This window comes from Zalophus californianus, chromosome X (genome assembly GCF_009762305.2).
Source record: "Zalophus californianus isolate mZalCal1 chromosome X, mZalCal1.pri.v2, whole genome shotgun sequence".
Lineage (NCBI taxonomy): Eukaryota > Metazoa > Chordata > Mammalia > Carnivora > Otariidae > Zalophus > Zalophus californianus.
This window is the reverse complement of record NC_045612.1, coordinates 43,956,737-43,970,064: the sequence shown is the minus strand read 5'-3', so window position 1 is coordinate 43,970,064 and position 13,328 is coordinate 43,956,737. Positions and strand designations below refer to the sequence as shown.

At 44.4% G+C, this 13,328-nt stretch overlaps 1 protein-coding gene across 2 annotated transcripts; it reads right to left on the bottom strand.

Moving 5' to 3' along the window:
• Positions 1 to 3,764: 3,764 nt before the first annotated feature.
• On the bottom strand, positions 3,765 to 13,288 carry SLC25A53 (solute carrier family 25 member 53). 2 transcript variants are annotated; one of them, XM_027609331.1, is made up of 2 exons: positions 13,150 to 13,288; positions 3,765 to 6,301 (listed from the first exon to the last, which is right to left on the bottom strand). In XM_027609331.1, the coding sequence occupies exon 2, from the start codon at positions 6,268 to 6,270 to the stop codon at positions 5,350 to 5,352; it is 921 nt and encodes a 306-aa protein (XP_027465132.1). In that variant the 5' UTR covers positions 6,271 to 6,301; positions 13,150 to 13,288; the 3' UTR covers positions 3,765 to 5,349. The 2 variants fall into 2 exon arrangements, with proteins under 2 accessions (XP_027465132.1, XP_027465131.2); XM_027609330.2 differs by lacking the exon at positions 13,150 to 13,288 and adding an exon at positions 9,112 to 9,317.
• Between the last annotated feature and the right edge of the window lie 40 nt (positions 13,289 to 13,328).

Sequence of the window (13,328 nt, the reverse complement as noted above, 5' to 3'; positions counted from 1 at the left end):
TTTTGGAATATCATGTTTTCTTTTTCTTTTGTTTTGAGACATATTTTGATTTGCCATTTGATTTTTTATTTGGCCCATTGCTTGTGCAGTAATGTGTTAATATTTACACAATGTGTTAATATTTGCATATTAAATATTTACTTTTTTTAAAAAAAAGAAGTCAACCTAAAAAGGCTACATACTGTATGATCTCAACTATGTGACATTCTGGAAAAGGCAAAGCTATGGAAATAGTTAAAAGGTCAGTGGTTGCCAGAAGTTGGTGGAAGTGGGGGGTGAATAGGTGAACCACAGAAGATTTTAGGGATAGTGACACTACTCTGTATGATACTATAATGGTGGGTATATGTCATTATACATTTGTCTAAACCCATAGAATATACAACAGTAAGTGTGAACCCTAAGGTAAACTATAGACTTTGGGTGATAATGATGTATCAATGTAGGATCATCAATCATAACAAATGTACCACTTTTGTGTGGGATGTTGATAATAGGGGAGGCTATGTATATGTGGGAGCAGGGAGTATATTAGAACTCTCTGTACCTTCCTCTCAAATTTGCTGTGAATCTAAAACTGCTCTAAGAAACCAACACTTTTTAAAGTAAATTTGTCACAATTTTTTAAAAAGAATTAACATTTACAGCTACCTGCAACAACATGGGTGAATCTCATAAATAATGTGGAATGAAAGAAGATAGTCACAATTCCAAATATATAAATTATATAAAGTTCAAATATCTGTGAAACAAAACTGCATTTAGAGAATGTTATATAGAAGAAAAAACCTATAAAGAAAAGCAGTGATATCACAATAGTCAAGGGTTACCTCTAGGATGGAGAGAGGAATGTCATCATTGGTGGGGAACTGGAGGCAGGAACAATGAGGGGGTGGGGGTTATCACGATGTTCTATTTCCTGTCTTGGATGGTCATTACATGGGTGATTATAAATGTTCTTTTAACTGGAAGTTCTCTTCTGAATGCTTCTCTTTTCTTAATGAAATGGAAAGCAAGGTCGCCAACTGGGACTGAGGACGGGTGAGGAAGTGTTGAAGATTTGAGGAAAAGAAAGTGGTATGAAAGAAATAGAGAAGTTGGAGAATATAGGGAAATAGGGTATTTTTTATTTATTCCTTTATGAAAACTTTTTACTTTTTTCGTGATTTATTATGCTGCTTTTTCTCTCATATGGAACATTATTTTATTAGCTTGAATATACTATACTATATGCAGTTGTTCCAAAAATGTAGATTATACTATTTAATGTTTACAAATAAATTTTAAGAACAAAATTAAGTCTTAATAAACCATATAACAATAATAGTAATACATTAGTTATTTCACCTTGAGCTTTAGAAAAGCTGATGGTTTATATTTAAGACAAAAATAACAGAGCTTGTAGAGGGATTTTTATTCTTTTTCTTTCAACTTCTCATACTAAGTAACTTTAGCATTAAATTCTACATTTTGTAAGTTTAAACAGACATAGGTATTTATTACCTCCTTATTTTATTAATCTCAAGTCCAAAAGTCATTTTTTAAATGACAGAGAATATAACCACATTAACATCACAAAACTAAATATTGATATTTAAAATTACTAGAAAACTATTACACTCAAACTTTACTTGGAAAACTTAAATGGAAAAAGTTGATAGGTCTATGTAATTTTGCCTAGGTTCTCATATGAAGCATATGTAAAAATCTATTATAGTTTAAATTATAACAAGCTTGAGTTGTAAATTCGTGTTAATATTATAATTACATAGCTTTAAGTATTAACATACTAATGTAAAACTAAAGTTTCTATAAGGGCAAATGTAGTAAATTTAAACAATTACCACCAATGTAAATTTAAAATAGGTCATGAATTTTCATTTTCTAATATTCTATAGATCTTCCTCAACTTTACATGGGGTTACATCCCGATCAACCCATCATAAGCTGAAAATATCTTTTGTCAAAATGCATTTGAGGGGCGCCTGGGTGGCTCAGTCGGTTAAGTGACTGCCTTCGGCTCAGGTCATGATCCTGGAGTCCCGGGATCGAGTCCCGCATCAAGCTCCCTGCTCAGCGGGGAGTCTGCTTCTCCCTCTGACCCTCCCCCCTCTCATGTGCTCTCTCTCCGTCTCTCACTGTCGCTCTCTCAAATAAATAAATAAAATCTTTAAAAAAAATGCATTTGATACACCTAACCTACCAAACATCATAGTTTAGTTTAACCTGACTTAACCGTGCACTTACATTAGCTTATAGCCAGGCAAAATCATCTAACACAAAGCCTATTTTATAACAAAATATTGAATACCTCATGTAATTTGTTAAATACTGTACAGAAAGTGAAAAACGGAATGGTTGTGTGGGCACAGAATGGTTATCAGTGTATTGATTGTCTACCCTCTTGATCGTGTGGCTGACTGGGAGCCTCGGCTCTTTGCTGCTGCCCAGCTTGGGAGACTATCTACCACATATCACTAGCCCTGGCAGACCAACATTCAAAACTCAAAGTGCAGTTTCTACTGAATACCTATTGCTTTTACACCATCATAAAGTCAAAAAATCCTAAATTGAGCCACGGTTAATTTGGGAAACATCTATATGGTAATTGTGCCATTGTCATAGATATAACACAGTCTTTGAAAAGTAATTTGAATATACAAATATTGACTCTAGAAATATTAAGATTGCAATTCTTGGGTTGTTCATGGAAAAAATAGTGTGTGTATAGCTAGGGAATGAGTACTCAGTAAAGCAAATGGGCTAAAATGTTAACAGTAGGTGAATTTGGGTAAAGGGTATATAGGTGTTCTTTGTACTTAACTTATGCTGGCAACTTTTCTATGAATTTGAAATTATTTCTAAATAAGAAGTTAAAATGGAGAAAGGAACATGGACTGACACAACAACGTAAGTGGAAATCCACAGCATACTTGAAAATAAATGAATGCATCTCTTGGATTAAAAGGTGGGGGGAGTATGGTAGTTTATCTCCTTTTCGGCTTAAAAAACGCAGCTATAGGGGAGCCTGCATAGCTCAGCGGTTAAGCGTCTGTCTTCAGCTCAGGTCATGATCTCAGGGTCCTGGAATTGAGATCTGCATGGACTCCCTGCTCAGCGGGGAGTCTGCTTCTCTCTCTCCCTCTGCCCCTCCCCTACTCGTGCTTGCACACTCTCTCTCTCTCAAATAAATAAAATATTTTTTTAAAAACCCACAGCTATAAGCTATTAATTTTTGTAAATATTTTCTTCCTTAAAAGAGTTAGTCTTGAAACAGAACTAGCTACTGTTCTATTTTACCTTTCCTTGTGCAGGCCCTGTATTCCCTGTCCTTGAATCCAGAGTACCATCTTACCCCGTCCAAGTCTCCACAAGGATCAGACATGGGAACTCATCTGCAGCTATTCTGGACCAGCCATTTTCTATTGACCTTGCTGGCAAATGCATTCTGATCTCACATTGCCTACTGCTCTGTCTTTAATTTCTGTGAGGAAATTGAAGTGAGGAATTCTCCCAGCTAGGGTCTATAATTAGGTCATTTTAAATGACAAATTCGGTTAGGTAAGGAGGTGCAAGTGGAGGTCATTATCATTATCATCTACAAGGGGAAAACTGCAACATATGTCATCTTGGAAATCTTCAAAGCTCCAGAGTTGAAATGAATGGGACAGTTATGCAGTGTTTCTGCTTGTGAAATTTTACTTCCTATGGTGTTGCTCATAGCAGACATGCCATCAATAACACAAAGTCATCGAATGTTCCAGTTGAAAGTCATTTATTATTATTAATTATTACCAGCAGCAGCAGCATTATAATTCGCATAAAACTAAATCCACTAATAAAAGAAAACAAAACCACACCCCAGACATGTGTCTTGCTGACAGCGAGTCAATAACATTATTTTCATGTACAAGGGACAGCACCCTGAGGATAAAGATCATATCACAGCTTGATAATCAATTCAATAATTCTGCCAACATTATTGAGCACCTAGGCACAATGGGAGATTTTAAAATGTATACAAGAATCCCTGCTTCCAAGGAGTTTTACAGTCTAGTAGGAGGTATTGAAGAACACCAACAGGAACACAGGGTCACATGAACTCAGTGACATAATGGAATCAGTGCCGTGTATGCAGTGTTCTTGGAAAGGGGCATCACAAGAGACTAACGTCACAGTTGTGGGATATCAAGAGTCTCCATAGAGAAGGTGGCATCTGAGCTAGGCTTTGAGGAACTGGAAGGATTTTGGCAGACTGGCATGTGAGGAAGGGGCACTCCAAGTGGAGAAATAGTGTGGGCCAAAGCAAGGCCACGGGAAAGTTCATGGCATGTTTGGGGAGAGAACAATAGTCCAGTTTAGCTGGTTGTGTGGGATCTATGTAAGTGGCAGTGGTGTGATAAAATGCTGTAAGTTATATGGGGGTCATTATGTCGAATGGCTCTGAAGGACAGGCTAAGATTTCTGATCTTTTTGTCACAGTGACTGTATTTATCCACAGCAATAACATATGCAATTATTTGTGAAGAGATATGGTCATTTCACTTCCAGATTTCCTAGGGAAACTCAAGTGGTTTCCAGGCAATGTTATTGCCTTGCTATCAGAAATATCCTGGCAGATAACACCAAGCCATTTAGAGTAAATTTTTCTCATGCAACTAAATCTCTTCCCCCACAGTCTATTCTTTCCACCCAACCAGGGACAACACTTCTTCCCACTCCTATATCCAGCCCCATCAGTTCCTGTGACATCTGATCAGTTGAGGCAAGTCTAATTTAGGGTTTCCAGCCCCAGCTGCCAGCCTGACTGAAACTAGAGCCCACAGCCCTGAGAAGTGAGAGTGGTGGCGTTAAGGATAGTGAACAATATCGTGGAAATGTAGCCATCTGAGAAGTTCTATGGAATCCACATCCTAAGTGTCAAGCTTAGTTCTTTGACACTGGAGTCCCTGGTCCTCCACTAAGTTTGGTCCAAAGGACAACTGGAGGGATCCCAGAACTCACAGTGGCTAACTAAGGTCATCTTTCAACAGTTCCTCTTACTGTCAAGGAACTCCTTAAAGGAATGACATTTCATCAGGGTTACAAGATTTTTAAGGGCCTCCTTGGTCTGAGGCTGTTGAAACTGTGGACAGAACAGAGTGACTTTCTCTTTCTGACCAAGGAACCCTGTTGGGCTTTGTCTGTGCCCAACAGGCTGGTAGTTGGGAACTTCTCCCATGCATCGGCAGTTCAAAGACACTAAAGAATGGTTGTATTAGGTAACCAAGCCAAAGAAGTAAGCTATGTAGAACGACCTGGGAAGGCTTAGGATAACAAAGTTGCCATAGCCACACTTCCTGCAGCTAGTCAGTCTTTCAGCTCTTTCCTGGAATGAGACCTCCTCTGCAGGAAGTCATGGATAGCTGTAGTGAGGCCCCATGTCACGCTGGACCTTAGGATGACAAGGGAGCCTCCACGGTAGATCAGGAACACCTTTCGGCCCCGAGTGTCCCACACGTCCTGGGCAGAGGCCCACAGGCTTGGCATGCTCTGCCAGCCAACATGGGACTGCATATTGGCCACCAGCACAATCAGAGGATACAGAACTAGGCAGGTGATCGTTCCATTGACACTCCCAGACACTAAGGCAGGAACCCAATGGGGCAGACCTTGCTCTGCCAAGCCATCCTGGATGGGGTCCTTGAAGGAAAAATACAGAGCACTCCCCAGGCTGTTCCTGAGAAGGACAGGCCAGAAACCACGATAGTAGCCCAGTGACAGCCGCCCCCAAAGCCCGTAAGAGTTGAATTCCTTGAGAATGCTGACGGTGCTGGGGAAGCGGGCTTGCTTGCGACCATCCTGGAGCACATTTTGCACCCTTTCAAAGGGGCTCAGTGCCACAGCCTCCACCACACCAGACATGAGCCCTGCAGCCCAGCGGTGTCTCAGGGAGTGTGGCCCAACAGGAGAGAGAGAACACAGCAGGCTATCATAAGTCCCAAACAACAGAGTCCCTTGCAATGTCTTGGAGAGAAGAGGCGGGTATATTCCCCGGTAGAAGTATTGAGGGCCTTCATGCCAAAGCTGTCGCACAGCCTCTGACACTGCCACGGCATGGATCTGTTGCCGGAACACAACCTTATAGATAGGGAAAGTCAGAAAAGTAGACATAAAGTTGGAAACGGCCCCAAGGGCATAGGCCTGGGAGTGCCAGCTCTTCTTTCCTGGAGACTCCGCTCGTGTCCTATGCTGCAGTTCCTTTCCAGGAGAGTGGTTCTGTTCCTCCATGCTGAAGACAACTGGGTACAGATAGAAGAAACTGGCAAGAGTGGAAAAAAAAAGAGATTAGTTAGACTAACCCATTAAATTTGTCAGTGGCATTTTCATGGCTTAGTTAGAAACAGCCCCCAAGAAACTCAGCCCAAGGAAAAAAGCAACACTTTAGGCCAGTTTCTGAGAAATAGGCACACTCTTAAGAAGTCATCAACCTTGAGCGCCTGGGTGGCTCGGTCATTGAAGCATCTGCCTTCAGTTCAGGTCATGATCCCAGGGTCCTGGGACCGAGTCCCGTGTTGGGCTCCCTGCTCAGTGGGGAGCCTGCTTCTCCCTCTGCCCCTCCTCCCACTCGTTCTCTCAATCTCTCTCTCTCAAATAAATAAATAAAATCTTAAAAAAATTTAGAAAAAGAGTTTAAAAAAAAGAAGTCATCAACCTCAAGTTAGAACAGAGGCAGTTTTTTTTTCCTGAACAGTCATCCCTACCATGTGTTACGAACAAATCAAATATTCTAATATTCAAAGAAGGTTTGTGACTGAAGAAAACAAAATTGGGGAAAGAGGGCTCCAAAACCTATTGCACTCAACAGTCACCACATAAAGTTTTGCATTTGATAAACTACTAGAATAATAAGTTGCTACTCTCTTTCTAAAGAGCGGCACTATATCATAGAGGCAGAAAGGCAATCAGAAGTTGTATTTGATACTCTCTCTAAAAGCCGGTAGTAAATCTGGGGAGTGAGGAATCTCCCTCACCTCTGTCTGCAGATTCCTGCCCGTGTCCGGGCTGTTTCATGGCAACGCTCCGCCCCCCTCTTCTCTACTGAGGAACCGAAAGGGTAGCTGTTCCTGGAAGGTCAGCACCACAGGGCTCCACACCTAGCAATTTCCAAGCCTATCCTTGTAGTCCTGTAGCTGTATAAGAGAGCAGGGATTTTACAACCTTGACACGTGACGTCATCGGCCAGACAATTCTTTGTTGCAGGTGCCGGTCCTGTGTACCATAGAACGTTTAGCAGCATCCTGGTCTCCACTCACTGAATGCCAGTAGCACCTGTTAGGACCAGCCCAGCTACTACAACCAAAATTATCTCCAGACATTGCCATATGTCCCCTGGGAAGCAAAATCATCCTTGGTTCAGAATCCCTGTGCTAGAGGGAAGACACAGTACAAGGGCCCCAAACTACTGATCCCACCCCAGAAAGGGCTGGGAGCCCTAGTGGGGGTAGATAGATGAGAGGTAACTGGGGATCCAGGACACTCGGGATCAAGAAGAAATGAATGCTCAGTGTAGATCTGAGAACCTGAGGGAGTTTGTCAGGGAGGAGATAGGGCTGAGAGGACAGAGTGTGCCACAGGAGACAGCGTGTGGAGGTGAGGCAGCACAGAGCTGTAGAGGGAGGGGAGAGGAGAAGACAGGCAGGGGCGGAGAGGACACCTTGATTGCGCAGGGGATTCACATCGAGCCTGGTAGGAATGGCAGACTCTGGAGCTTTCACACAGAACCCTGGGCCGTGTGGTCCTGAGGGGAGGGAGGTGCTTGGGGCTCTAATTATGCTCGCAGTCGATGGCCCCTCAACAGGGGACAAAGGGGTGCAGGCTCAGGCCTCGGGCCTCGAGGGAGGGGTAGAAGCCAGGTAATGCGAGAAGCCCACTCAAGCCTTCTCTGGGCTGCCACACCTAGAACCTGCCAAGAAGTGCCTCTCCTTCCAGAATTGTCCCCCTCAGCTCCTCCTTGGCTTCTTGCTCCTGCTCCATCCCTGACCCCTTAATTTGACCTTACAGCCTCCCCCACAAGCCACACACACTCTCCCAGTGGAGGGAGGTGGAGGCTCAGCCTCCTGTGCTCTGTCAGCACCCCTCCCCTAACCCTAGCACCCCATGTTTGCTTCAAGCTTCCCCTCCTTAACCTCATGGGCAGAAGGAGACTGGGAGGGCCCTTCTGCCTCAGACCCTTTAGCTGAGAACTGGCCAGAGCAAAGGCTCATGAGGCCCACTCTTGCATCCCTCTGGGGACACTTCTGGGCCCCTAGTGGCCACCTCTGTCTCTCCAGAGCCAAAAGAGACCCCTCCCCCACCCCCAGGCCACAGGTAGCTCTACTCAGGCCCCCAAAACCACAGGCATGCCCAACATTCCCCAGATCTACTACGAAAGAATTTCTTCCCCCAAATCTTACTTGCACCTAAATAAGGATGGGTAGTGAAGGAAAGGTTTGTCCCTTCTTCTATCTCAAAGTGCAGTAATGTTCCACATCTCCACATTTTCCTGAGTAACCTATAAACATGTGTTGACTGACTGCATAAGGCAGGTGGACCTAGCAGAAACACCGGGCTAGGATTTGGCAGACTAGCCCTCTGAGTGCCAGTTCCATTATCAACTTCCTTATGACCTTTAGAAATTCATTGACATCTTGGAGCCTCGTCCATCTCAATTATAAAATGAGCCGAGGGGGTGAAATGCTCTCTAGGCAACCTCATATTGTGCATGTCACTGGGGGCTGACATGGGGGGAATTTAGGCCGATATTTGATAGCAGAATCATGCTTTCCCATCCCCAATTCCATCTGCCATTTTTGCCAGTCATTTTCAGGAATTAAAAGTGAACAGTAATTTAGAAACACCTTAGCTTTAATATCTATTCATCATTTTATAAATGTAATTCTTCCTATTTTGTGGGGGAGAAGGAGAATCCACTTTTTTCCCCTTGTATTCTCCTGCTATGATGCCAGGCTTGGGGGGGTGGTGCAGAGATCTAACACTGAATTGTCTCTATCCCTTAGTTGTGTGACCTTAGGCAAGACATTTCACTCAGTCTCTGTTTCTTTAGTCATGAAGTGGCAACAACAAACCTACCTCCAAAGGTTGTTGCAAAGATTAATAAAATAAAATGAGATGAAGTGGTTAAGCATCCATGCCATAGTGGTCTTGATAAAAAGTATTAAAAAAAAAAAAGAGAGATGCTTCCTGACTTCTCCATCTGTCTCCACAGAGCACATGCTCCTGCAGGACACTCTCAGATCAGCCAGAACCAGATGAAGAGGTACAGCGGAATAAATCCTGTGTTCGCATGGGAGGCAGCAAAGACCTTTCTTCTGCGAATACAAAGATGTTCTATAAACCATTATGGATGGTCTGGCCCCTCGACATGAATTCCAAAGTACAGACCACAGAATGCGCCGGGGGTCAGCGTTGAGTAGTTATTACCTAGACTCCATGTTGTGCCTCCTATGTTTATAGCCTAGTAAAGTGAGCCCAGGGCATTCCAGACTGCCTTGGCCCATCTAGGCCAGATGGACAGCCTGTGCGACCACCCCAGGATCCAGCCCCATGTTTATTTGTTCATTCAGTGCCTCCCTCCGCCAGTCTTTGGTCAGCTCACAAACCCATATTGATCGTCTACTAAATCACTTGTGGGTAAATTACTACGAATCTAGAGGTGAATAGGACTTGGTACCTGCCTTCAAGGGCTTGGGAGTGTAGTGGGAGAGACAGGTCAACAATGAGCTAAACTATACTGGAAGGCAAAATAAACGGCACACTAATCAAGGTCAGAGCATAAAGACAGGAGCACTTCATGCTACCTGGGACAGGGAGCAGCCAAGAAATTTCTCTGAGGAGGGGCATCTGACTTGATCCTTCACCAATAGGTGGAGGAGTGAGGGCAGCCATTCTAGGCTGAGGAAGAGGTCTAAGGCACAGAGACCTAAAAGCATAAGTGGTACACAGCTCTGGGGACAGGCCGTGGGAAGGAAATACAGCTGTGGCTGGCAGAGAGGAGCGGATTTAGAATAAGGGCCATATTTGTTTTCCCCACTGCAACGCGGTATAGCATAAAGACACAGGCTCTGGAGTCACACAGCTCTGGATGTGAACTTTACTGTGCCACCTGCTAGCTTTAGGACCTCAGCCAAGTCTCTTCACCTCTCTGAGCCTCGGTATCCTTATCTGTGTAATGATCGTCATGAAGCTTGCACAGGATGAAGCATATAAAATTCTTAGCACAGTACACAGTATATCAATTGCTCCGTAAGTTATATTAGTAGTTTCATTAAAAAAAAAGAGAGAGATCCCAGAAATAAAGATTAGATTACAACCACACTTTTTCTAAAGGCAGAAATCAGTCTAATGCTCTGGGTCTTCCGCAAAATTCATTTTAAATTGCTTGTTTGGGAGACAGCAGAGCAAAGTTGTTCATCGGCTTCGGAGTTTGACAGCCCTGAGGGGGCTGGAGTCCCAGTGTCTCCACTTCTAAATTGTGTGCCTTATATAAATTACTTAACTTCCCTGAAACTCAGGTTCCCTATCTGCAAAATGGGATAACGATGCCTAACAGGGCTGCTGAGAAGCTTAAATGAGCGAACAGAAGGAAAGTTCCTGGCACAGGGGAGGCAGGCAACCAAGAGAAGCTATTATTGTTTCAGCTGAAAACTTTATCTCCCTAACCTTCAGGCTTTTAAGATTTCTTTGTTGAAATTAGAAAATGTGGTGTCATTAGAGCCATGAATTAGAGCACACTCCCACACATGAGGACAAAGATAAGGGATGCTCTGTATCCAAATGGAGCCAGCTTAGCTTACCAAATCCTCCTCCCACCCTTGCCCAAAGAGATCCTCGCTTTGTTTGAAGGGTCCAATCCAGGCACCTTTACACAATCCATTTCCTTTCACCTTTTTTTTTTTTTTTTTGGTCAGAGCTCTAGCTCTTTGTCCTATTTGATCCCACCTCCACCAGTGGCAGATCACCTAAGTTGGCAGTGAAGCTAATTTAAACACAGAACAAGAATCTGCTGAGACCCAGGGTCAGATGTCATGGCATTGGGGAGCAGAAGCAGAAGTCTGAAGGAAACCCAAGAGCTACCACCAGCATCACCCCGATTGTGTGAGGGGAGCCTTCTCTCTACCTCCCATACCCCCCAGCCTCCACCACCCCTCCCACACTGTTCCATCCACAAGAGAAAGGCCACCGTCCTCAGATAAAAGTTCTCATCTCCAAATCTGAAGTGTTTACTTCAAGGAACCCTAGGTATCGGGTTTTTTAAAAAAAAGGAAGGCGGAAAAGAGCATCAGGAGAAGTACCTTGGCAGGTTGAAAACGAACCCAAGAACAGTAGAAGGGCGTTAGATTGTTCATTTGCTTCCAAGCATCAGGAGGCCAGAACAAGCCCCGCAGGGGGCCTTTTAACCACAATTTACATCAGGAAAGTAAGACCTGCTCTCCAAGAACCAGAAGTCATAGAATGTAGAGAAGGTTTCCCAGCTACTGGTTTCACAGCCCATTCAAGCTGGCGGGCCTGCAGGACAGCCCTGCATGCCGTTTCCATGGAGTTGCTCCTTCTTTGGGGCCAGTGATGCCAAATCCAGCAAAGGAGAGGGCCCCTCAAGAGCTCACAGAAGGGCAACCTAGCAACCTGTCCTCAAGCCAGGAAATGAAAGAGCTGTATCAGCGGTTGAGAGCACAGGATCAGGGGTTAGGTCAAACTGTTTCATTCCTCACACTTCTTCCTGAAGTGCAAGTTGAAAGAGGAAGATGTTACCAAGAAAGATGGCAGGGGAATGATTGTTAAACCATTTCTGGGCCACAGACTTACTTGACAATCTCCAGAATGAAGGACTCAGAAAAATACAGAGTTCAAATTCTTGGTAAACGATTTGAGAAAGGACCCTAGGTAGGAACCTCTGCTCACTGGAGTTACGTGTCATGACAGATGTGCTGCGGGCAGATACATTGGCAGCAGGCCATTTACTTATGACCCTCAGCATGATGTGGTGTTTCCAGCAGTGATTCATAAACTTCTCTACACCTCAGAATTAACTACAGCACTAGTTAAAAATGTAAATCACACTCCCCACCCCTAGTCCTAGTAAATCTGAATCCCCCAGAGGTGGAGCTCAGGAATCTGCCTTTCTAACAAGCTCTCCAACATGATTTTGAGGCAGCCAGTCTTGAACCCATACTTTGGTTAACAGCATGGGCTCTGTCTGGTGTCAGAGAGATCTGGTCCAAATTTTGGCTTCACCTTGTAATTTCAGGCAAGTCATCTCACCTCTGAGCCTTGTTTCCTTTGAGCTCATAAGCTGTAGAAATGTTTAACTTCTTTTTAAATAAACAGGCATCTTATTGTAGTATAAAAAATGGTGTAAAATGAGAAAGAAAAGTGCCTTAGCTTCCTTTTCTGCACAATGTTCCTGCAAAAGTTGCCTACCGCTTTCCCTACACCCTACTGCCTCCCCCAACCCCCCTCACTCAACACTACCATCAGGCCAAGACTGCTGGTGGGTTTGAGACCACCGACGGAGAAATACTCTGTAGGCAGCTCAGCTGGGCAAATAGTTAGCATTAGAACAACAGGCTTGGATGCAAAATCGGATGCTGAAACTTACTTGCTGTGTTTTGCTGGGCAAGACACCTAACCTCTGTTTCCCCATCTGTACAATGGAGATTAATAGTCCTTGCTCACTAATTCTATATAGTTCCAAATGGGCGCTCCCATCTCCACTTTGGCTTTTCTCTACTAACCCTCAATCTGAGACTAAAGCGGAGTGTTTACAAGTGGCGTCCTTTGAAATCGGGTATGTCGACTCGGGTGTGAGCTCTTCGCTCTTCCCTTCCTAACCACACTGCCTGAGTGCTGAAGTGCCCTCTCTGTTAAACTGGCACACCGCGGCTGAGAAGAATAAATGAGATGTCCGTGCAAGCGCATTCGCACGCAGAAAGTGCTCAGTAAATGCTTTCTCCCCTTCCCCTTATACAAACGTGAGGGGCTCTTATTGTTCACTTGATTTCTGTCCCACCTCGTGTTTAACGCATCCGGTCTCAAAGCGCGGAGGGAGGAGAGTCGAGATGGAAGAAGGGGTGAGGGAGAAAGAAAGCGAAGGGGAAGCAGCAAACTCACGGGTAAAATGCAAATCGGCCCGGTAGGTGCGTCCGAGCTGCACTTGACACGGCGCTGGCTTCCGCGCCCGTGTGCCGCAGCCCCCGCCGGCCGGCTCCCCCCTTTTGCTAGCAATGGCCTCGGGGCCGGAGGCTGAGAGGGGAGGCGGCCCCCGCGCCCCGTTGATTGGCCGCTCCGTC

Coding starts and splice junctions, on each gene's coding strand:
- SLC25A53 (XM_027609330.2), bottom strand. CDS start 9,254: ATGTGCTCTGTGGAGACAGATGGAGAAGTCAGGAAGCATCTCTCTTTT. Junction 6,302..9,111: donor CTTTGCAACAACCTTTGGAG/GTAGGTTTGTTG, acceptor CACTCTTGCCAG/TTTCTTCTATCTGTACCCAG.